The 26,149-nt window shown below is 42.4% G+C and overlaps 1 protein-coding gene across 3 annotated transcripts in view; it reads left to right on the top strand.

The window, feature by feature from the left end:
* The window catches only part of LOC121532937 (phosphatidylcholine:ceramide cholinephosphotransferase 1-like), a 43,514-nt gene extending 18,633 nt beyond the window's left edge, over window positions 1-24,881 (top strand). The window contains exons 1-6 of one of the 3 annotated variants that reach the window (XM_041838747.2): window positions 7,969-8,115; window positions 20,225-21,073; window positions 21,233-21,350; window positions 23,044-23,197; window positions 23,391-23,557; window positions 23,699-24,881. In XM_041838747.2, coding sequence (XP_041694681.1) covers window positions 20,463-21,073; window positions 21,233-21,350; window positions 23,044-23,197; window positions 23,391-23,557; window positions 23,699-23,878 — 1,230 coding nt within the window. In that variant the 5' untranslated portion in view covers window positions 7,969-8,115; window positions 20,225-20,462 and the 3' untranslated portion in view covers window positions 23,879-24,881. Of the gene's footprint in view, window positions 1-7,968; window positions 8,116-15,211; window positions 15,954-20,224; window positions 21,074-21,232; window positions 21,351-23,043; window positions 23,198-23,390; window positions 23,558-23,698 lie in introns of those variants that run through there. The other 2 variants (XM_041838866.2, XM_041838803.2) reach the window with 2 other exon arrangements.
* Window positions 24,882-26,149: the final 1,268 nt, after the last annotated feature.

The raw sequence follows: 26,149 nt of genomic DNA, 5'->3' as shown, positions 1-26,149 counted from the left end.
AATATTACTATTATTATTATTATTATGGATCCTGCTACCAGTCACTTTCTCCTAATCCCAGCCTACATGTACATATCTAAATAAAATACTTCAATATCCCTGCACTTTGTATATACAGTGGGGAAAAAAAGTATTTAGTCAGCCACATATTGTGCATGTTCTCCCACTTAAAAAGATGAGAGGGGCCTGTAATTTTCATCATAGGTACACGTCAACTATGACAGACAAAATGAGAAAAAAAAATCCAGAAAATCACATTGTAGGATTTTTATGAATTTATTTGCAAATTATGGTGGAAAATAAGTATTTGGTCAATAACAAAAGTTTCTCAATACTTTGTTATATACCCTTTGTTAGCAATGACACAGGTCAAACGTTTTCTGTAAGTCTTCACAAGGTTTTCACACACTGTTGCTGGTATTTTGGCCCATTCCTCCATGCAGATCTCCTCTAGAGCAGTGATGTTTTGGGGCTGTCGCTGGGCAACACAGACTTTCAACTCCCTCCAAAGATTTTCTATGGGGTTGAGATCTGGAGACTGGCTAGGCCACTCCAGGACCTTGAAATGCTTCCTCACGAAGCCACTCCTTCGTTGCCCGGGCGGTGTGTTTGGGATCATTGTCATGCTGAAAGACCCAGCCACGTTTCATCTTCAATGCCCTTGCTGATGGAAGGAGGTTTTCACTCAAAATCTCACGATACATGGCCCCATTCATTCTTTCCTTTACACGGATCAGTCGTCTTGGTCCCTTTGCAGAAAAACAGCCCCAAAGCATGATGTTTCCACCCCCATGCTTCACAGTAGGTATGGTGTTCTTTGGATGCAACTCAGCATTCTTTGTCCCCCAAACACGACGAGTTGAATTTTTACCAAAAAGTTCTATTTTGGTTTCATCTGACCATATGACATTCTCCCAATCCTCTTCTGGATCATCCAAATGCAAACTTCAGACGGGCCTGGACATGTACTGGCTTAAGCAGGGGGACACGTCTGGCACTACCTCATCCCTATATTGTTATTTATTTTGCTCTTTTGCACCCCAGTATCTCTATTTGCACATAATCTCTTGCACATCTAGCATTCCAGTGTTAATACTATTGTAATTATTTTGCACTATAGCCTATTTATTGCCTTACCTCCATAACTTGCTACATTTGCACACACTGTATATATATTTTCTGTTGTATTTTTGACTTTATGTTTTTTACCCCATATGTAACTCTGTGTTGTTGTTTTTTATCGCACTGCTTTGCTTTATCTTGGCCAGGTCGCAGTTGTAAATGAGAACTTGTTCTCAACTGGCTTACCTGGTTAAATAAAGGTGAAATAAAAAAATAAAAAACTGCATGATTTGAGTCCCTGGCGGCGTAGTGTGTTACTGATGGTAGGCTTTGTTACTTTGGTCCCAGCTCTCTGCAGGTCATTCACTAGGTCCCCCCGTGTGGTTCTGGGATTTTTGCTCACCGTTCTTGTGATCATTTTGACCCCACGGGGTGAGATCTTGCGTGGAGCCCCAGATCGAGGGAGATTATCAGTGGTCTTGTATGTCTTCCATTTCCTAATAATTGCTCCCACAGTTGATTTCTTCAAACCAAGCTGCTTACCTATTGCAGATGTAGTCTTCCCAGCCTGGTGCAGGTCTACAATTTTGTTTCTGGTGTCCTTTGACAGCTCTTTGGTCTTGGCCATAATGGAGTTTGGAGTGTGACTGTTTGAGGTTGTGGACAGGTGTCTTTTATACTGATAACAAGTTCAAACAGGTGCCATTAATACAGGTAACGAGTGGAGGACAGAGGAGCCTCTCAAAGAAGAAGTTACAGGTCTGTGAGAGCCAGAAATCTTGCTTGTTTGTAGGTGACCAAATACTTATTTTCCACCATAATTTGCAAATAAATTCATAAAAAATCCTACAATGTGATTTTCTGGATTTTTTTTTCTCAATTTGTCTGTCATAGTTTACGTGTACCTATGATGAAAATTACAGGCCTCTCTCATCTTTTTATGTGGGAGAACTTGCAAAATTGGTGGCTGACTAAATACTTTTTTTCCCCACTGTATGGTATAGGCACTGACCCTGTATATAGCTGCCTATTTTATGTCTTATTTCTCATGTTTTCTTTTATAAATATATATACACTGCTCAAAAACATTAAAGGGAACACTTAAACAACACAATGTAACTCCAAGTCAATCACACTTCTGTGAAATCAAACTGTCCACTTAGGAAGCAACACTGATTGACAATACATTTCACATGCTGTTGTGCAAATGGAATAGACAACAGGTGGAAATTATAGGCAATTAGCAAGACACCCCCAATAAAGGACTGGTTTTGCAGGTGGTGACCACAGACCACTTCTCAGTTCCTATGCTTCCTGGCTGATGTTTTGGTCACTTTTGAATGCTGGCGGTGCTTTCACTCTAGTGGTAGCATGAGACGGAGTCTACAACCCACACAAGTGGCTCAGGTAGTGCAGCTCATCCAGGATGGCACATCAATGCGAGCTGTGGCAAGAAGGTTTGCTGTGTCTGTCAGCGTAGTGTCCAGAGCATGGAGGCGCTACCAGGAGACAGGCCAGTACATCAGGAGACGTGGAAGAGGCCGTAAGAGGGCAACAACCCAGCAGCAGGACTGCTACCTCCGCCTTTGTGCGAGGAGGAACAGGAGGAGCACTGCCAGAGCCCTGCAAAATGACCTCCAGCAGGCCACAAATGTGCATGTGTCTGCTCAAACGGTCAGAAACAGACTCCATGAGGGTGGTATGAGGGCCCGACGTCCACAGGTGGGGGGTTGTGCTTACAGCCCAACACCGTGCAGGACGTTTGGCATTTGCCAGAGAACACCAAGATTGGCAAATTCGCCACTGGCGCCCTGTGCTCTTCACAGATGAAAGCAGGTTCACACTGAGCACGTGACAGACGTGACAGAGTCTGGAGACGCCGTGGAGAACGTTCTGCTGCCTGCAACATCCTCCAGCATGACCGGTTTGGCGGTGGGTCAGTCATGGTGTGGGGTGGCATTTCTTTGGGGGGCCGCACAGCCCTCCATGTGCTCGCCAGAGGTAGCCTGACTGCCATTAGGTACCGAGATGAGATCCTCAGACCCCTTGTGAGACCATATGCTGGTGCGGTTGGCCCTGGGTTCCTCCTAATGCAAGACAATGCTAGACCTCATGTGGCTGGAGTGTGTCAGCAGTTCCTGCAAGAGGAAGGCATTGATGCTATGGACTGGCCCGCCCGGTCCCCAGACCTGAATCCAATTGAGCACATCTGGGACATCATGTCTCGCTCCATCCACCAATGCCACGTTGCACCACAGACTGTCCAGGAGTTGGCGGATGCTTTAGTCCAGGTCTGGGAGGAGATCCCTCAGGAGACCATCCGCCACCTCATCAGGAGCATGCCCAGGCGTTGTAGGGAGGTCATACAGGCACGTGGAGGCCACACACACTACTGAGCCTCATTTTGACTTGTTTTAAGGACATTACATCAAAGTTGGATCAGCCTGTAGTGTGGTTTTCCACTTTAATTTTGAGGGTGACTCCAAATCCAGACCTCCATGGGTTGATAAATTGATTTCCATTGATAATTTTTGTGTGATTTTGTTGTCAGCACATTCAACTATGTAAAAAAAAAAGTATTTAATAAGATTATTTCATTCATTCAGATCTAGGATGTGTTGTTTAAGTGTTCCCTTTATTTTTTTGAGCAGTGTGTATGTATATATATATATATATATATATATATATATTACACACACACACACACACACACACACACACACACACACACACACACACACACACACACACACACACACAGTATGTATTTGTGTGTTACTGCTCGACCAAAACAGTCTCAGTTGACCAACAGCCTAACGACCATACAATCGACCAGCTGACTGATTAGCGTCGGCCCTAGACTCTCACAATGATCCGGAGAGTCATTATAACAGGAAACAAAAAATGTCTAGGAGCCAGATCAATGAGCAGGGCTCATTATTCTCAAATTGTTGCCCAACCAAAGTCTGTCATTGATAATCACTAGAAGGTTATGGTGAGACAGAACTTCTCAGTAGTACTAGAATGCCAGAGATTGACATATAACCGATCACTTGGATTAATAATTAACCTTTGCTGTGCTACAATGGATCAGATTATTCACAGAAAAATGCTTAGCAACATGGTGTATTACCAGGACTGTAACCTCCATTGTTTTACCTTGGAGGTTGTTCAAATGGAAACAGAATAGTTAGACCAGGTAGGCTGTTGTCCTGTACTTGTGAGGCTTAGGCCTAACCATCATTTGTTATCTTTCTCTTTGGATGGTTAATCCTACTTTGAATGGGTGAATTATACTTAGCTGTGTCTGTAAACTAGAGTAGAACTAAGGCCTATTGTATTTCTGTTGTGTCAATAACACTTAGAACCACCATTGGTTATTTTAGGCTTGGCAGATGGATAAACACAAGACCTGCATGACAGTGACGGTTGAGCTTGATGTCCCTGGTTTGGTACAGATGCTCTGTAAATAGAGGTGGTGTCTGTGTCTCGGTCTCTGGCGTCAGTTCCCATTGTGTTCCTGCATTATTCACTGTCCTCGGACCTCGTATGGAAGACCAGGGTGCCACTCTGAGACAAATAAGGTAATGAATGATGGTAATTGATCCCTGTGTTGTGGTGAGTAAACTACACTCCTGGGTCAAGGAGTGTATCATTACTTGTGGCTGTTCTGTGATTTGTTTTTCTCATCGGATAATGCATACGCTACTAGGAGATTGGCTGAAAGATGATGCCTTTGCTTGGTAGGTAGACTACTATGCTTTGAATGTAAGTCTGTGGACAGTGATGAGGGTTTGAATCAGTTGTAGCTGTGCATGGCTTTCAATGGCATCAGTAACAAAATCTGAATTCCTTCCTTCAATTGGCTGAAACTGGCCTGATCTTTTCATTTATTAGCCTACTGTATAATTTAACCAAGCAAGCTCGATATGTTTCACTTCGTCAACTTTCCCACCCACCAGAGGCTGGTTTGTCTTTCAGATGGAAGTGGTTTGAAATGGAGATTCATGAATTCATCAAATTTCATTTAATGGTCCGTCATAGGCCAAAGGACACACTGCTATGGTGTCAAGATTGTTTATTGTGACCACATGAGTGCTGATAAACTTGCTTGCCGGTTTTAGATAATCAGAGGTCACACTTTTGTGCTTTTAGATACTGCACTTTTCAGGCTCTCGCAATGTCTCCAATCGTTGAGTTTTGATCTTGGCTAGCTGATACTGAACTGCTTTTATTGCTGAAGAAGCACTGGTTAGTTCAAATAGTATGGGGGAATTGACTGAGCAAATTCCTAAAACACACAGCCCGTATCTGTTGGCAGTTTACCCTATGAATCGCCCTATCAGGAGCTGTCCTGTTGGCCCACAAAACAAATGTATTTGTAAAGTGGCTGGAACTCAGTTGACCTTGGCTCAGTTGAGGCATTGTTTAATTTCCGTCTGTGCCACAATAGCGCCTTAAGCACCACGGTTTGTTGAAGGAATGTAGAGAAGTTTGTATTCACCCATTTGGATTGCAATAATGTCATGACTCATTTGTGGCCTGAAACCCCGGGGTCATAACTGAGACAAGTGTGGACCGAAGTCAAACGTTCAGTTGCTCACTCCCACATAAATGCCTGTTTGAAGTGCATGGGCAGCTTTCCATACTGTCTGAAAAGTATGCGATGGTCCTCCGCCGTTCAACTGGAAAGGTCACTGCAGAGATGGGCGAAAAAGCTGGCAAAGTTCCCCACTTTTTATCTCTCAGCAGACTTCATTCCCAATCCCGACGTTAGTACTGTACTCTATCAGAGAGATGGAGCAGATAGCTTTGTAGACCTTCTGAAGTGACCTAAGGATTTGTATGGTCCTCTTCAATATCTTCTCTAAGAAGAACATTGTCAGTAATTATTTCTAGGTATTAGCTTATCTGTCCTGAAGTGTTTATTGGTTTAGAATGTCTACTTCTGTTTCATACACTTAATGGGATGTCTTATATTCAAATTTTTTAAAGCTTGTGTTTTGGTGCCCCGGCACCACTGCTGAAAGGGCTGAACCAGTCGACAACCCTTTGGCCTACGCTATGGTTCTTTTCACTCCAGCGTGGTTTAGTTGTCAGATCAGTGGGGAATTAAGTTATTATCAAGCGATAAATGAGGCCAGCTGGTCACCAGACTTAGACCCCACGTCCCCTGTTCTAATCCTTTCCTGCCACCCCTCCCTTGACGTGGCTTTAGTAAAGCCGACTCGTGTGGCTGTCTCACAGCAATGAGTTGATGCTGCGGACAAATTTAGAGGAATGGCCCGCGTTGTCTCTCGGGACTAACCTAAAAGGTGTCACCATTCTGGTATGAGGGTAGTTGATTCTTAATTCTGAAAAGTTTCAAAGTAGACCTATATTTCCATGTAGGCTAAATCTTGTCCAAGTACCAGAGGCTACCGTAAATCATGGCTGAAAGTGAGAATTCACGATTAATTGATGTGAGACACACAGAATACACCCTACCTAGCTATCATGTTTGTTAAAAGAACTCAATCAATAGTATCAACATGGAAGTTTCATTTTACAGACAATTTCTGTCTCCTCTCCAGAGGAGTGTCATGCAAAGGAAATGGCCAGTTTCTTGTTGAAAAGCTGAGAGGAGTTTTTGAATTGCCATTGAATTATGAGAGCCGTAAAATGGTCTAACGCTCCTGCCTGTGATCTTTCTAATGGCTATTAGATTGAGTTGAGTCACCAGAAGCTGCCGTGGAATAGAATGCGCTGCTCTAATGGACACCACAGTTTGAGTCGAAAATGACTTATACACTAGTTCTCTCTCTGTGGACTTTGTAGTTTGACTTTTTCCTATCAAATTTATTTGGGCCAAGTGAGCAAATGTCACCTGTTAGGTGGCTGGAGGCGAATGCTTTGACTGTAAGCTAGGTCTATTTCCATTGAATGTGAGAGGAGGGTTGAACGCCTAAAGCCTACGTGTCATTTGCTTTGTTTCTGGGACTTCTGATTGTAGGCCTACTTCATCCTAACAAAGCAGTTGCTTGTTGTACATTTTAAGCATAGGTGAGTACATAGACATGTGAAATGTAATACAGGTGAGAGTAGTATGCATACTTGTACTCAATGCAAGACATCTTTTGTTAGCTTCGTCTCAGTTCCGTAACAGAAACCCCCTTTTTGTAAACAATTCCACGTGGAATAAGAAATCTGAAGACGTATTGAAAGTGGGTATGACTTTCCTGTGGCCAAGCACTTGACTAGGCATACATTTTGACTGCTGTAGAAATCCTTTTATCTAGTTGAACTAAAGGTACCACCACTACTAACTCATTTTGGCTTGAGAAAATGTTTGACTTTGTTCAAGGTATCAATGGGTTAAATCACCCTTTCCCCTATTCTTTTAGAATTCCATATCAGCCTTCATTCCTAATTGATTCATTCACATTGATTGTCACGGAATATCCACTGTGTTATCGTCCAGATAATCTCTCGTGGACAGATTCACATGTAAATGTTAAATGGGACGTGACAACATTCGCAATAATTTTACTTCTGGGTAACAGATGTTATCATCCAGATAAACGGTGAGCTCAATAAAGCAGTAGAGAGTTACTGCAGAGCCAACAGGATTTGCTCTACACTTAACCCTGGGAAAGCACATCATGACTTTGTGGCATAGTTAATATTAAAAGATCCCTTTCTGCGTGGTTACTGATTATGCAAGGCGTAACCAGGCAACTCGCTAACAGAGCTTAACAGCTTCCCTAAATGCCTTCACGAATCTTAGGAAAGTAGACATGCTGCCTGAGCTGTGAACTGGCCAGCCGGTGATGCTTACACCCACTGGGCGTTTCAGAGTGACTGTTCAGCATTAGTCAACAGCGGATAGGCGGGACTCACTGAAGTTCTCTGCTTAGCGTCACTGCCCAGCCCAGCCAGGGGATCATTCTGAGGAGTTGAGTGAATAACATTTTCTGTCTGTTTGAGACAGAGCTTCTGTTGTCGCAGCGCCTCTGATAGAGACAGTGGGAAAAGGAAGACCACGGCAGGCAGCACAAACTCTACATATCACAGGTAGATTGTGTGTGTGTGTGTTTTTATCTCTCTCTCACACACACACACACACACACACACACTTTTATTACTAATGTGTGTGTGTGTTTTTATCTCACACACACACACACACACACACACACACAGTTTTTATTACTTGTGTGTGTGTGTGTGTGTGTGTTTATCTCACACACACACACACACACACAGTTTTTATTACTAAGGATGGGTTCCCCACTGAGATTCTGTCATCAACTAGTTGTCTATCCATGTGAGAATACTGTGTGCGCCAAAGGAGGCTGGTGGGAGGAGCTGTAGGATGAAGGACGCATTGTAATGGCTGGAATGGAACGGTATCAAATACAAAAACATATGGAAACCACATGTTTGACTCCGGCCATTACAATGAGCCCGTCCTCTTATAGCCCCACCCACCAGCCTCCTGCACATGCTCACTGATTTTTATTTTCCTTACGTGGTTTGAAGAGACCGGAGTAGGAAATAAACTGACGTTTTTAGAGGCTACAACAACTCTGTACTAAGGTTTGTACATTTAGGCGCAGGCTTCCTGTAGGCTTCCTGTAGGCTTCCTGAGTCACCCTATGAAGCAATTGGTGCTCATAATATCCCACTGGGCGCTGACGTCAGTTCAATGTCTAGTTTTGAGTTACATTTGGTTGAGTTGTCAACTAACGTGAAATCAACAGAAAATGTCACCATGCCGTTGGATTTGGGTTAAAAGTTGGGTGAAAAAATGACAATGCCCTTATGTTGATGACTTTTTGCAAATCCAATCAGTTTTTCACATTGATTCAACGTCATCACATTTATGTTTTTGGTTGAAATGACGTGGAAAGAACGTTGAAATCGCCCAGTGGGATGGTTCAGACTTATGTTGTGAAACTGCTTGATACTGTTAACTCTTTTCGATTTTCAATAGGGACAGTGGCTCAGACTGATTAATGTAATAACTAAGTTGCTAGAATTAGCCTAGATATCCTAAATCAATCACTCTTGCCTCACATAACTATTCAACAAGGAGTATGACTTCATTCTTTGATATCCTCCTGTGTTGTATGGTCCAATGTACTGGCTTATGAGGGTGACCAGATATTTGGGCCACCCCTAATGTTTAGAAAGATAACTACTCTCCCTGTTGTAGGCCTATATGTTATTACTGATCTCAATAGTGGTGGACACAGCCAAGTCAGACCCTTTTTGCTTTCAGGTTTCTTTCCCACGGCTCCTCTCTGTGGCTTGTCATTCACACTGATTTGAGAGCACTTTAATTGGCACGTACTATTTTGAACAGGCCGCACGTCAAGGTGACAATATGCCCACAATTTATATTCTGCATTATAATGACGATCTCAATTAATTTTTTTACCTTTGAGACCAACAGCTTGCAGTTGTTGCTTCATGTTCTTAGCAAGCTTTACCTAGTCTTGCAAACACCAGCCTTTCTAGCTCGCTGTGTATTTAGGCTAAGCTTTACCCTGCGAGTTACTCACATTTGAAACAATTGTTTTCCTGTTGTGGTGGTAACATTGCCTGGCGTTCCTTCGTGCATAAGAACAGCCCTTAGCTGTGGTATATTGGACATATACCACACCCCCCCGGGCCTTATTGCTAAAAACATAGCTAGCTGAGCAGGTAAGATTGCCAGCATGGTTAAATAAGTCATTATCATGCAATCTGTAAATCTTTACTCACTGTGACAACGTTAGATAACTAGCTAAACTTGCTAACGGAAATGTTTGTCAGTCTTCTGCACTATAACTGTACTGTAGCCAACGACCTAGCCAACTAGATACTTTTGGACAGTGACAGCCTGTCATTTAGGCATTTAGAGTCAGTCTGTGTCATAATAAATAAAGTTTGAACTTGTTGTATTAGAATGCCTTCTATTGGTAAAGAATGGCATTGATTATAGCATACATTTGCACTGTAATGCCAGATGCATGCAATGAATTAACTAATAACTATTAATCAAATAACAATGATTTATTATACATATATTTTTTCATGAGGATAGCAATAATAAATGGTGAAGAAATTCCCTGTGCATGTAAATTCTATTATCTTCCATTGGTATAAAACTTTTAATTAGTGTTCATTAGTTGTAACATCACAGAACTAGAATGAGATTGTATTTATGAGTAACACGTACATTCCTAATCAAAACTGAAGTCACATTAAAATGAAATGAAATATGTTTATTATGAAACATACACTATATATACAAAAGTATGTGGACACCCCTTCAAATTAGAGGATTTTGCTTTTTCAGCCACACACGTTGCTGACAGGTGTATAAAATCGAGCACACAGCCATGCAATCTCCATAGGGAAACATTGGCAGTAGAATGGCCTTCCTGAAGAGCTCAGTGACTTTCAACGTGGCACCGTCAGTTGAAAGTCAGTTCGTCAAATTTCTGCCCTGCTAGAGCTGCCCCCGTCAACTGTAAGTGCTGTTATTGTGAAGTGGAAATGTCTAGGAGCAACAACGGCTCAGCCGCGAAGTGGTAGGCCACACAAGCTCACAGAACGGGACCGCCGAGTGCTGATAATTGTCTGTCCTCGGTTGCAACACTCACTACCGTGTTTCAAACTGCCTCTGGAAGCAACGTCAGCACAATAACTGTTCGTCGGGAGCTTCATGAAATGGGTTTCCATGGCCGAGTAGCCGCACACAAGCCTAAGATCACCATGCACAATGCCAAGCGTCGGCTGGGGTGGTGTAAAGCTCGCCACCATTGGACTCAGTGGAAACGCGCTCTCTGGAGTGATGAATCACGCTTCACCATCTGGCAGTCCGACGGCCAAATCTGGGTTTGGTGGATGCCAGGAGAACGCTACCTGCCCGAATGCATAGTGCCAATTGTAAAGTTTGGTGGAGGAGGAATAATGGTCTGGGGCTGTTTTTCATGGTTCAGGCTCCTTAGTTCCAGTGATGGGAAATCTTAACGCTACAGTATACAATGACATTCTAGACGATTCTGTGCTTCCAACTTTGTGGCAACAGTTTGGGGAAGGCCCTTTCCTGTTTCAGCATGACAATGTCCCCGTACACAAAGCGAGGTCCATACAGAAATGGTTTGTTGATCGGTGTGGAAAAACTTGACTGGCCTGCAAAGAGCCCTGACCTCAACCCCATCGAACAGCTTTGGGATGAATTGGTACGCCGACTGCAAGCCAGGCCTAATCGCCCAACATCAGTGCCCAACCTCTTTAATGCTCTTGTGGCTGAATGGAAGCAAATGTTCCAACATCTAGTGGAAAGCCTTCCTAGAAGAGTGGAGGCTGTTATAGCAGCAAAGGAGGGACCAACTCCATATTAATTGCCATGACTTTGGAATGAGATGTTCGACGAGCAGGTATCCACATACTTTTGGTAATGTAGTGTATGTTTTAGGTTCCCAAAGGATCCCACTAAGAATGAGAAATAGCAGTGTCACTACTTACGCAGCAGGCATTTCAAGATAATAATGTTTCAGACATTAACATATGTGACACTTAGGGAAGATGCATTCCCTACAGAATTTGAGGTATGGAGTTACACATTACATACAAGAACAGATGCACTACAGAGGGGTGTTTATAAGTTTTAGCAACAGGACTTGTTGAGGAGTTGTTATCCTCAGCATATCTATTTAATTGAACAGATTCATTTATTTGTTCAATTTTTATGTCAGGGGATTCATCTTGCTTCCACGAGCCCAACACAGTTTGCTGTGTAAGCATCCAGTACAAGATATCTACTACATCACTGTGGATTCAGTCCTAATGCAAACCCAGTTTGCAGGCTGTTCTTTTTTTGTTGTTGAGCATGTTGCTTTGTAAACAGGGGAACCATGACTATGCTAGTATGAGTCCTAGTAAGAGTTCAGAGACACTCATTCGCAGCCTGGAGCATGACCTGCAAGACTCTACCCTTGACCTGTAAGACCTTATACTTGACATGCAAGACCATATTCCAAGTCCTACACCATCAACTCCCTCAGGAACAGCATACCCTGTAAGCACTCCATAGCTACCCACTATACATACTAAAATTAGAGGCCAAGTCATAGCGAGTCACTAGTTAGCTCCTTGTGGAGCCTTCTCCCCCGGGCCATAATGAATGCATTTGTATTTAGTGTTTTTTTCTGTATTATTCATTTTCAAACATCTGTGGTGCCTATAACGTTACATAATCTGCCTGCGATTGTTGTTAATTAGAATATGTACCTATCTACAGATTAGCTAGGAGCTAATGTCTCTGAGTTAATTTCCACCCTACAAATTTACCAAGAACAAACTCACTGCACCACATAACATTAGCCTACTTCAACACTGTCCTCCATATCAAGCAAGTTAGCTAGCTAGCTGGTTGAATGTAACTTTTTTACCCAGGATTTTTTTTTTTTTTTTTTTTGTGATCAACTGTTTCTATTATTTTTTAATAAGGTACACAAAACAGTGCACATAGACAGATAAACAAGTGACAAGACCAAACAAGACAAACAGTTCCCTAGCAACCCCCCACCCACAGGACTTCCCCAACCCAAAGTTAGATTAATGGCTGACAATATCAGTCTTTTTTACAGAGTCATACGTTGATGAAAGAGCAACTATGTTTCTTTCACTCGCCCCATGCATGCATCCTACAGATATTTCCATGTTTATAATAAGGTCAAATTAGTCACAGTACTACACACAGAGAGGTCTTTCTTCCATTATGCATGAAGGGATTGGTTTATGAGTAATTTTAAATAGCAGGGAATGTAATTTAGAGACTAGTCCCTACATACTACTATGAATAAATAATTACCCAGGCATTATTGAGGGTAATTTAATCAGTAACGTTAGCTAGACAGCTCTAGCTAACTGGCACTCACCACGTAGACAGTTAGCTTGGGTTAGGTTGCTTGCTAGCTAGCTAATGTTCTCTACTTCTCATCTAGTTAAGTTAACGTTGGCTAGCTAGCTACATTAGCGATAACTTAGCTAACATTAGCCAGACGCCAGTTATCGTTATTGATATGCTGGCTAGCTAATATGTCAATGTATCAATTGATGTAACAATGTTGTCTGGCTTACTAACTAGCTAGGTTAATTAACAAGCTAGCTAGTAAATATCTTACCTTTTACCGATTTTGATTCAAGCCGAGAGAGGGGCAAAAAAGTCAATTTTACTGTGTCGGCCGACGGTGGCGATATTAAAAATGCGGGTTAAGGCTAGTTTATACTTTGTCTATCGACATGTCTGTAGACAATTAGAATGCGACAAGAGCCGCTGGTCAAAACAACATTTAATTTATACTCCGGTGGAATTTCTGTAGACCGTTGCTGCAACTGTCGGTTTCCCTGTCGCAGACAGATGAAAAAAGTTCAACTTTGACCATGTCGCTGCGTCCGTTGTCATGGTTACCTGACTGAGCCAGCAAGGATACAGTGCTCAAGTAAATGACCTGCTTTTATTTCGTCACACTCATAACCGCAATCTATTTTCTGTAATTAGCTTGCCATTAACTGATCTTGTTGTGAGTTTCTTTTCCTGTAATAATGAATACAAATTTGCTAAAGTTAAGATGTTGTCAGCTATGATACGGTCATTATTTGAACTGGCTAGCCAGCTAACATTAGCTATCTAGCTAACAAGTTAGAAACAAACCAAAACATTGTTTAGAACGTTTATTTTAGTTGCCTGGTTTCGTAGATTTATTTTTAAACGGATGGGTTTATTGTTGTTAAAATACACCAGATATGCTATTTTGGACCACTAGGCTGCTGATGTCATGTAACCTGTAATTTTTGTGTTTATACTTTTTCACAACGACAAGTTTGATGTCAGACGACAATAGAATGTTCATGATGTCACTGCGACAACTGTCTACAGACATGTCGATAGACGAAGTATAAACCAGCCTTGAAGTATACACTTAAAAAAAAAAAAAAACTAGACAAGAAAACTGACAGGAAAAAAACAACAACAATCTCACTCCATACATCTACTTGTCTGAGGAAAAATAACCGCTACAAATGTACCACCCTCTCTTTCTCGACATCAAGCTAGCAGCATTTGGCGCCGCGCTCGTTTTGTGTGTGTGTCAGAAAAAAAGCAGGAAGTATAGAGGATTTAGTTATAAAAAATATTTGGTACACTTCCCCCAGAACTTCCGCAATTCTTCCGGTTTCTTAGCTATGGGTACACTCGCAATGGGCTCCATGCCCACCCCATTATGCCATCATTGACTTGAATGGGAACGCTCGTTCTATTTAAGTAATAATGCCAGAGAAGCCGGTGTTTGCAGGATATATTGGCATGGGTGTTGTTAGGCCCGAGACGAATTTGAATATTAAAACAATGTTGCAAATGTAGGAAAGACAGACAGCAAGGTTTATACAAATCTCCGCTGTTGAAAACGAAATGTTAGTCTATGTCTAGATGCTTTTTATAGTGGAGATCAAGTTCATAAATTGCCTGGCTGGGCTGATTAGACAGTGGATTGTGTAGTCCGATGGAACAGAGTCAATAGGCATTTTAATGTCATAGATTTAGCCGGTGGTAATTTGTGGAATAGACACTGGCTGGAATGCGGATTTAACCAATCAGCATTCAGGATTAGAACCACCCGTTGTATAATTAGCAATAAGGCACGAATGGGTGTGGTGTATATGGCCAATATACCACGGCTAAGGGCTGTTCTTATGCACGACACAACGCGGAGTTCCTGGATACAGCCCTTAGCCGTGGTATATTGGCCAGATACCACAAACCCCCGAGGTGCCTTAATGCTATTATAAACTGGTTACCAACATAATTAGAGCAGTAAAAATACATGTTTTCTCATACCAGTGGTATAAGGTCTGATATACCACGGCTGTCAGCCAATCAGCATTCAGGGCTCGAACCACCCAGTTTATAATCGTTCTTATTTCTATGCTAGCAAGTCTGTTTGTTTTGTTACCAAGGCAACTACTGTAGCTATTTAGTAAACTTGCTAGCTACTTCAGTGGATGTTGAACACATTTATACCAGCAAATGAACACATTTTATTTCGGGCAAATGTGTAAAATTATATCCATTGTATAAATGGGATAATCAGCTCTGGGCTTTTCTCTCGAACATAATGCAACTCTGTGGAAGGTGTGTTCCACGACGCGCTATACAACTCCATGGAAGGTATGTTCCACGACGCGCTATTTTCCATGGAACGCATAGACCATCGTTATGCCTCGATCACACTGACAGTTTCATTGCAGTTTAGTACGCCAGAAGGACATTTATTTATAATGGATCGCTGCGTTTGACTTGCAGCGTTGAAGCAGTGCGTTCTGTGTGGTGCACATGTTGGACTTATCGAATGTATGCGTCAAACTGTATGTGTAGACGGCTTGACAGAAATGGTAGCAGAAGTTGAATGTTGAGATGATGCCGCGTTCCATTTTGCTCAAATAGCACAATTGGTGTATCGGTGTTATCGAGGCGTTAATTGATTATGGGGGACACCTTAGCTCTCACTTTCTGTTGCTGTCAGTTTTATCAGAAGTATTGTGTGTATCACAGATAACGGGTGACGATATGGGTGTCATCCACTCCACTAAAAATAAGTGACGCTTCTTTTCTGATGTAATTATCTGGAGAAGAGGCACTATTATGGGGTTTTAAGCCTTTTGCTAATGTAAAAAACCATCCCCCTCTCTCGAAACCAATTTGTAAACAGTGCCCCACCCTGTGAGCAAACTGTTGGAATGTTTCCCCTAACCCGCGCTTCACATAAATTTGCCTCAACTTGCCGGTTGGTTCATTTTCTAATGAGGAGTAGCGTATTGTCGGATTGGGTTTGTTCATTCCGCAACACAGCAGCAACAAGGTAACAGGTTATTTGTCGTCAATTATTCCACAGAGCGTGAAAAAAATGTGCGACAATGTAGCCTACACATTTTAAACGTATACGACTCTCAACACGGAAGTTGCTTTCTCAACTATACTGTATTGATACACAATAATAATATCAGAAATGGTTGAATAGTTACAAAGTCGTAGACGCGGTGTGTTTATGAAATAACAGTGTTACGTAGCTGTGGGCTAATTCCTCACCTGAAAGCACTTTTCGCTGGTATTTGAACGGATAGTTGAGGCTTTGTTTTTGAACGGATAGTTGAGGCTTTGTTTTCCAAAATAGAAGTAATGTCCTCCTGAACGAGAGAGCGCTTGCTAGTGTCTAAATGTGTGGTCCTGTGTGCGTGCAATATTGTGTGTGTGTGTGTGTGTGTGTGTGTGTGTGTGTACATGCAGTTGATGTTGGAAGTTTACATACACTTACAGTGAGGGAAAATAAGTATTTGATCCCATGCTGATTTTGTATGTTTACCCACTGACAAAGAAATGATCAGTCTATAATTGTAATGGTAGGTTTATTTGAACAGTGAGAGACAGAATAACAACAAAAAAATCCAGAAAAACTATAAATTATAAATTAATTTGCATTTTAATGAGGGAAATAGGTATTTGACCCCCTCTCAATCATAAAGATTTCTGGCTCCCAGGTGTCTTTTATACAGGTAACAAGATGAGATTAGGAGCAACAGTTGGTGCGATTATTCGCAAATGGAAGAAACACAAAATAACTGTCAATCTCCCTCGGCCTGAGAACGGTGAGGAATCAGCCCAGAACTACACTGGAGGATCTTGTCAATGATCTCAAGGCAGCTGGGACCATATTCACCAAGAAAACAATTGGTAACACACTACGCCGTGAAGGACTGAAATCCTGCAGCGCCCGCAAGGTCCCCCTGCTCAAGAAATCACATATACAGGCCCGTCTGAAGTTTGCCAATGAACATCTGAATGATTCAGAGGAGAACTGGGTGAACCTGTTGTGGTCAGATGAGACCAAAATTGAGCTCTTTGGCATCAACTCAACTCGGCATGTTTGGAGGAGGAGGAATGCTGCCTATGACCCCAAGAACACCATCCCCACTGTCAAACATGGAGGTGGAAACATTACGCTTTGGGGTTGTTTTTCTGCTAAGGGGACAGGACAACTTCACCGCATCAAAGGGACGATGGACAGGGCCATGTACCGTCAAATCTTGGGTGAGAACCTCCTTCCCTTAGCCAGGGCATTGAAAATGGGTCGTGGATGGGTATTACAGCATGACAATGACCCAAAACACACGGCCAAGGCAACAAAGGAGTGGCTCAAGAAGAAGCACATTAAGGTCCTGGAGTGGCCTAGCCAGTATCCAGACCTTAATCCCATAGAAAATCTGTGGAGGGAGCTGAAGGTTCGAGTTGCCAAACGTCAGCCTCGAAATCTTAATGACTTGGAGAAGATCTGCAAAGAGGAGTGGGACAAAATCCCTCCTGAGATGTGTGCAAACCTGGTGGCCAACTACAAGAAACGTCTGACCTCTGTGATTGCCAACAAGGGTTTTGCCACCAAGTACTAAGTCATGTTTTGCAGAGGGGTCAAATAGTTATTTCCCTCATTAAAATGCAAATCAATTTATAAAAATTTTTACATGCGTTTTTCTGGATTTTTTTGCTGTTATTCTGTCTCTCACTATTCAAATAAACCTACCATTAAAATTATACACTGATCATGTCTTTGTCAGAGGGCAAACGTACAAAATCAGCAGGGGATCAAATACTTTTTTCCCTCACTGTAGGTTGGAGTCATTAAAACTAATTTTTCAACCACTCCACAAATTTCTTGTTAACAAACTATAGTTTTGGCAAGTCGGTTAGGACATCTACTTTGTGCATGACACAAGTAACTTTTCCAACAATTGTTTACAGACATATTATTTCACTTATAATTCACTGTATCACAATTCCAGTGGGTCAGAAGTTTACATACACTAAGTTGACTGTGCCTTTAAACAGCTTGGAAATTCCAGAAAATGATGTCATGGCTTTAGAAGCTTCTGATAGGATAATTGACATAATTTGAGTCAATTGGAGGTGTACCTATGGATGTATTTCAAGGCCTACCTTCAAACCCAGTGCCTCTTTGCTTGACATCATGGATGAAAATCAAAAGAAATCAGGCAAGACCTCAGAAAAAAAATTGTAGACCTCCACAAGTCTGGTTCATCCTTGGGAGCAATTTCCAAACACCTTAAGGTACCACGTTCATCTGTACAAACAATAGTACGCAAGTATAAACACCATTGGACCACGCAGCCGTCATACCGCTCAGGAAGGAGACGCGTTCTGTCTCCTAGAGATAAACTTACTTTGGTGCGAAAAGTGCAAATCAATCCCAGAACAACAGCAAAGGACCTTGTGAAGATGCTGGAGGAAACAGGTACAAAAGTATCTATATCCACAGTAAAACGAGTCCTATATTGACATAACCTGAAAGGCCGCTCAGCAAGGAAGAAGCCACTGCTCCAAAACCGCCATAAAAAAAGCCAGAGTATGGTTTGCAACTGCACATGGGCACAAAGATCGTACTTTTTGGAGAAATGTCCTCTGGTCTGATGAAACAAAAATAGAACTGTTTGCCCATAATGACCATCGTTATGTTTGGAGGAAAAAGGGGAATGCTTGCAAGCCGAAGAACACCATCCCAACTGTGAAGCACGGGGGTGGCAGCGTCATGCTGTGGGGGTGCTTTGCTGCAGGAGGGACTGGTGCACTTCACAAAATAGATGGCATCATGAGGAAGGAAAATTATGTGGATATATTGAAGCAACATGTCAAGACATCAGTCAGGAAGTTAAAGCTTGGTCGCAAATGGGTCTTCCAAATGGACAATGACCCCAAGCATACTTCCAAAGTTGTGGCAAAATGGCTTAAGGAAAACAAAGTCAAGGTATTGGAGTGGCCATCACAAAGCCCTGACCTCAATCCTATAGAAAATGTGTGGGCAGAACTGAAAAAGCGTGTGCGAGCAAGGAGGCCTACAAACCTGACTCAGTTACACCAGCTCTGTCAGGAGGAATGGGCCAAAATTCACCCAACTTATTGTGGGAAGCTTGTGGAAGGCTACCTGAAACGTTTGACCCAAGTGAAACAATTTAAAGGCAATGCTACCAAATACTAATTGAGTGTATGTAAACTTCTGACCCACTGGGAATGTGATGAAAGAAATAAAAGCTGAAATAAATAATTCTCTCTACTATTATTCTGACATTTCACATTCTTAAAATAATGTGGTGATCCTAACTGACCTAAACAGGGAATTCTTACTAGGATTAAATGTCAGTAATTGTGAAAAACTGAGTTTAAATGTATTTGGCAAGGTGAGTGTAAACTTCCGACTTCAACTGTATACAGAGGTGGAAAAAGTAACCAATTGTCATACTTGAGTATAAGTAAAGATACCTTAATAGAAAATGACTCAAGTAAAAGTGAAAGTCACCCAGTAAAATACTACTTGAGTAAAAGTCTAAAATTATTTGGTTTTAAATATACTTAAGTATCAAAAGTAAAGGTTTCAAATTCCTTATAATAAGCAAACCAGACGGCACAATTGTTTTTATTTTTTATTTATGGATAGCCAGGGACACACTCCAACACTAGACATAATTTACAAACAAGGCATTTGTGTTTAGTGAGTACACCAGATCAGAGGCAGTAGAGATGACCTGGGATGTTCTCTTGATTAGTGTGTGAATTTGACCATTTTCCTGTCCTGCTAAGCATTCCAAATGTAATGAGTACATTTGGGTTTCAGGAAAAATGTATGGAGTAAGAAGTACATTATTTTCTTTAGGAATGTAGTGAAGTAAAAGTTGTCAAAAATATAAATAGTAATGTACAGATACCCCAGAAAACTACTTAAGTAGTACTTTCAAGTATTTTTACTTAAGTACTTTACACCAGTGTGTGTATATATATATATATATATATGTGTTTGTGTATATATGAATCTGTTGAATGGGTGATTTGATTTTAGTGCACTCTACATTATGAATATTAGACTTTTACCATTATATATTTTTTATTTCTACAATGAATGTATCTGCTTTGTCATCACACTATTACATAGGTTACATACATTATATAATAGACTTGATTGTTTGCTACATAGCCTATTTCAAAGTAATGTTTGAATACTTGTAAACGTGTTATGAATTGTTTGGAACTCTTATCCTAATGTTTTTGATTTTTTTTCTTCTCCCATTTTAGGACAAAATAGTCACTGCTTCAAACCTGCAAGTTCAATCCCAAACTTTGGTAGGATGGATTAACTTCTAGATTTGCCTGACTGGACACTCCAGGTGTTGGCAGCACCCAATGTCCTTACTACGTGATGAGTGTGACCTGAGGAGGACTCTGGATTTGTTAGACCGAACCGCTAACACCTCTGGACTCTTCCACCCTAGTTTCTCCCTCCGTTTGCCATTCGTACAGCACAGGGGCTGACATGAAGAAAGTGGCCCAGTGGTCAACGGAGGACGTGCTCCAGTGGCTGACCAATGAGGGAATGCAGGAATACTCTGAGGCCTTCCGCCATCTGGACGGCCAGGGCCTCCTGCAGCTCTCCAAGGCGGACTTCCAGACGGCCCCTCTGGCCCTTGTCACCTCGGACAGAGGCAGACAGCTCCTGGACAAGATGGAGACTCTCAGGATAGAGCACCACATTGAAGCACATAAAAACGGGCACGCCAACGGACACTCCATCTTGACCGTCAACAATGAGGTAAATGGGAACAAGCCCAAGAGGAACGGTCTGATCAATGGGTTCCACAAGGAGCAGGTTCAGATCCCCATGCCTGAGATCAACCGCTCTCCGTTCCCTGAGGAGTGGGGGAAGACTGGCGTGGCTTGCATCTACGCCATGATCTGCTTCGTCTCCACCACAATCATGATCTCCGTGGTCCATGAACGAGTGCCTCCCAAAGAGGCTACTCCGCCCCTGCCAGACAAATTCTTTGACTTTTTCGACCGAGTAGACTGGGCTTTTTCCATATGCGAAATCAACGGTATGATACTGGTCAGCCTGTGGCTTCTACAGTTGGCGCTGTTAAAATATAGGTAAATGAACAAGATATGTTACAGTAATTGATAACGACTTGAATCATAACTTCCGGAACGTATTGAAGGATCCACTCCATGTTAAAGTATGTTTAGCAGTGTGCTGGTTAAGCACTCCAGCAAGTCTTGATTGTGTATGTACAACTTTCTCGTCCTCAGGTCCATCGTTGGTCGACGTTTCTTCTTCATCGTTGGCACACTCTACCTATACAGGTGTATCACCATGTACATAACCACTCTCCCTGTGCCAGGGATGCATTTCAAGTGCTCTCCTAAGGTACTTGCCACCTCTCCCTGGGCTCAGAAATATAGCCTTTTTGTTGCATCATTTCATTATGCAAAAACATACAGGTAACTTCCAACTTAAAGTGTCTTAATAGGGTGTTGGGCCACCACGAGCCATAAGTTTCAGTGCACCTTGGCATAGATTCTGCTAGTGTCTGGAACTCTATTGGAGGGATGCAACACCATTCGTCCACGAGAAATTCCATCATTTGTTTTTTTTGGTGTTGATGGTGGTAGAAAATGCTGTTTCAGGCGCCGCTCCAGAATCTCCCATAAGTGTTCAATTGGGTTGAGATCTGGTGACTGAGACGGCCATGGCATATGGTTTACATCGTTTTCATGCTCATCAAACCATTCAGTGACCACTCGTACCTAGTGGATGGGGGCATTGCCATCCTATGGGGTCATATCCATGATAGCCATGGTAGCCAAAATAATAGCAAAAATAATGGCCTGCCAAGCATTTTTATACATGACCCTAAGCATGATGGGATGTTAATTGCTGAATTAACTCAGGAACCAGACCTGTGTGGAAGCACCTGCTTTCAATATACTTTGTATCCCTCATTTACTCAACTGTTTCCTTTATTTTGGCAGTTACCTATAGCATACTAAGTGACATGACTGTGTAGTTAGTAGCTTATGTCTTAACATGTCTGCGAACCTCGGGTCGATGTTGAAAGTGCTGAGCCGGAAGGCACTGAGAAAGCATTTTTTATGTGGATGAGAAAAGTGAAATTATTTTCCAGCTATTTAACCCCCTTTGGTCCCAATTTTCCATTGCAGGCAGGATGTGAAACGGCAGTTATCATTGGCAGTTAAAAAAAGAACTGCAGATGTTCTTACGTTAAACGAAAACCAACGATTTATGCCTCTTTTGAGGTTTTTTGATTTAATTTGTGGCAACGTTGGTCATATTTTTAAGGATAGTAGACGGCATCTGTCAATTTGATTTAGACCCGTTTCTTCAGCAGTTTCTCCTTAGCCATGCTATAGTAAAAGCTGATAAATTCCCTCACGTTAAGATGATAATTTATCTGTAGCCAACGTTTTAAATGGTCTTAAGACTCAATGGCTTTGAACATTTATTTGACTGCGTATGACCACTTCGTTCACCTACTGTGACAACCGCTTACCTCAATGCTCCCTACTTTTAGCAGGTCTGTTCAGTCGTGAAGCAGTGGTGTAGGGTTTCAGTTCCTTTTGAGTGTTCCACCCCTCACGATAGTGGGAGGCAAATAGTAGAGACTTAATGAATAAGGCCAAGATCTGCATCCCCTCAGCACACCACAGGCCAGGATATCCCCTCAGAGGAATCTGTCCAAATGAGCCCGCTCACCTATTTCGGACAGTTTCACATTTCCTGTTGAATCTAACTGAATTAACAAAATTGGCGATAGCTTTCCAACTGTTGAAACCGGTTGGCTGTGGGCTAGCGTCTCTGACTGGAGGCCTTGTTCCAAGTTAGTCTGATCACGTATGATCAGCTTCTAACTGGCGGAAGAGGTTTAACAGGGTTAGTGCCGTTCAAGCTCCTAATAGTAGGCTAACACATCCCCTTTTGCCAATTTCACAGACACAAATGTTGTTACTGTATTATTGTTGAATAAGTCTGACTATTTGCTTATGCCTTTCTGGAGCATACTTGACATACTTTTGTGCTGTTTTTTTTTCTTCTGTTGTAGCTGTTTGGTGACTGGGAGTCCCAAATGCGCCGAGTCATGAAGATGATTGCAGGAGGAGGTCTGACCATCACTGGCTCGCACCACATGTGTGGGGACTACCTTTACAGTGGCCACACAGTCATGCTGACGCTCTGCTATCTCTTCATTAAAGAGTGTAAGTAGGCTACACAACTCTACTGCGTAGCCTTTCTTAGTGAAAACCCGTGAAGTATGTGATGTTTATTTTGGAGCAGCGGAGACACTTGGTGGTAAACTGTACGAGCTGTTAAAGCTGATGTATGACTGTTGAGAAAACATACATCTGATTGGTCACATTGACTTAAAGGTATTTTCTGTGTTTCTCGCAGACTCTCCAAAGCGGTTCTGGTGGTACCATTTGATCTGCTGGCTGCTCTGTGCTGTAGGCCTCTTCTGCATTCTCTTGGCTCATGACCACTACTCCATAGACGTGGTGGTGGCTTACTTCATCACCACACGCCTATTCTGGTGGTACCACACCATGGCCAACCAGCAAGTAAGTCTATATTTGGTCACACTTACCAGTGGAATAACCAATGTAATTACCCTGTAATAGAGTAGTATTACTTGTATGTTCAACGTGTATAAAAAATTATGGAATGGTGTTATTCATGAACATTTTAATTTGTTTTCACAGGTGCTGAAGGAATCATCGCAGAGCAACCTTTTCTCAAGGGTGTGGTGGTACCGAATTTTCCAGTACCTGGAACAGAATGTCACAGGCATCGTCCCTCGGAACTACCAGATGCCGCTGTCATGGCCACCGGCCCAATGGAGTCAAGTGAAGTACAGCCGGATCGACACAGAGTGCCCGTGACAGCGGGAGGTGACCCCCCCCAGGACATGATGGTGGGACTCTTAACGACTCTCTTTAAAGTGCCACGTCTAATCAAAAGAAGATGCCCTATCTATCGAACTCTGATGCTGTTCCATCTCCCTTTAGCTTGCTCCTGTAATATACACTCCAGTCCAACTGGCTAGCGCTGTGACCAACCATCGTTTCAGCCAAAACATTTCACATTGGAAAACAATCAGTCTATCCTCTCGAGGCTACTCTGAAAGCAATGGTTTCCAGTGGGTGGATTGCAAGCATTTTATTGGCAGGTCCAGATCTATTTCAGCTAGCAACAGGAAATGTAAATCTATAGTTAAATGCTAATATCTCCCTCTGTAACCGATACAGAGACTCTGTGACTGAAATTGAATTAATTAACATGTTTGTCACAGCGATTGGGTTGTTCCAAATGTTTGGTTTTATCATGCTCAAATGTTTTACCAAGTTTTGGTTCAAAGACGTGCTGTAGCATTGAGAACTGACCTGTCGTGAAGCAGGAGGCGTTTTTTGTAGTGACTTACAATTTTGTAGCCGTTTAAACTAAGCTCGGCCAAGGTGTAAACCATTTTCTAAGCATATAACGGGTTTATTATTCAAATTAATGCTTGACATTTTTACAGTTGGGAGACAAAAGTGAGCAAAAAGGAGATAACAATTTAGTAACAATATTCCTCAGTGCCTTTGTTTTTGTGGTTGTACAGTAACTGTAACAGTGTCCTCATTAATGTATTTATGTTGACTTGAATGACTGTTTTTTAAAGTGCTACATCAGTATTTACACGCTAACAGATAGGAGGGTGCTTAAATGAACCTGACGCCGATCACCGATTATAGCACACACACTTGAACAATTCTGAATGTAAAGAATCATGTAATTCTTTGAATCATGTCAATGTGTTTCCAAGGCAGCAGAGCATATGAGCGGAGTGGAGCGGTGAGAATCTCAGCTCCTCGCTCACGGAGCTGTTCACCCCTCCGCTCCCCCCGCTCAAAGCCACATCAGGCCAGTCCGCTCATTATCGCTCAGCGCTCAACGCAGTTTGCATCGCGCTCCACTCAAATCGCCCCCCGCTCACTCCAAAAAAGGAACAAAATCTGCATGTATTTCACTTTTAGCTTAAACCACAGCCTTACTTTATCTCCCCGAATTTGTTGCATACAGACTCATCTCGGATTATCCATTCTGTCTTGAAACGGGGATCGAACACTGACGCTAAAATGAGATGTTAATCAGTATAGTATATTCCATAGCGAATTGACACGTTGTTTGCCAATGTTTCTGCAAAAGCAGCGATGCCCATTGGAAGTGCAGCGTGAGTGTAATCGGTGAGCAGGGATTTGATTTCTGTGACAGCAGGGAGGATCATCCCCAGGTTCCCCAGCTCCTTCTGCATTTTGTCTGTGAGGTCTGCTAGTGGTGTCAGCACACTGACAAGGTGCGTCAGCTGCCGTACTTGATTCAGGGTGATGTTAGCAACATTAGACTTGAGTTTGTTTTACCATAACGGGTCTTTTTGGAACAACCAGATGAACGACTGAATCATCCGCAGCTGGCTGCTCCATCGAATGGCGCAGGCATTTGTGGGGCGGACACCTAATTGGTCGGTTTCCTCTGTGCTCTTGCGTACACTTTTCACCAGGTGCCCGACTTTCACTAACAGCCTATTAATGTTGTCGTGCTTGTTAACGGCGTTTTTGATCGCCAGCTGAAGCATGTGAATGGGGCATCTCAGATGTAAATTTGACAAAGTAAAGTACTGATTTATCATAGTTTCTTGGGGGAGTGTAGCCCGGTTGAGCTGCGCTGGCGAAGTGTTGCATCCCTTCGCGTTCTCCTTTACTCAGCGGTTCATAGTCCATGAAAATCATTTCAAAAAATGCTACATCCAGCTCTCTTTTTCTCTCCCTTGTTATGGGTGGGCCTTTGCGTGCAGTGAATAAACTTTTGAATTCCTCAACCCTTTTCTCTTGTTGCTGCTGCTGCTCCTCTCGCTCTATAAAATACAAATTAATGGACGACACAAATTAAATTAAACAGATGGATTCTGGGTCAGGCTTGAGCATGCTTCAGACTCGTGGTGTGAGCGAGCGAAATTGGAGCGGGACATAGGGCGACGCTCCGTCCTTTTAAAAATGCCGCTCTGCGCTCTGTTCAAAATCCGTCCGCTCACGCTCCACGCTCGCTCCCGCTCCACTCCGCTCATATGCTCTGCAAGGCAGTCATGTTTGCAAAAAAAAAAATCCTGAATAATT

Source organism: Coregonus clupeaformis, chromosome 1, assembly GCF_020615455.1.
Source record: "Coregonus clupeaformis isolate EN_2021a chromosome 1, ASM2061545v1, whole genome shotgun sequence".
Taxonomy (NCBI): domain Eukaryota; kingdom Metazoa; phylum Chordata; class Actinopteri; order Salmoniformes; family Salmonidae; genus Coregonus; species Coregonus clupeaformis.
This window is presented reverse-complemented; position numbering and strand designations above follow the sequence as displayed.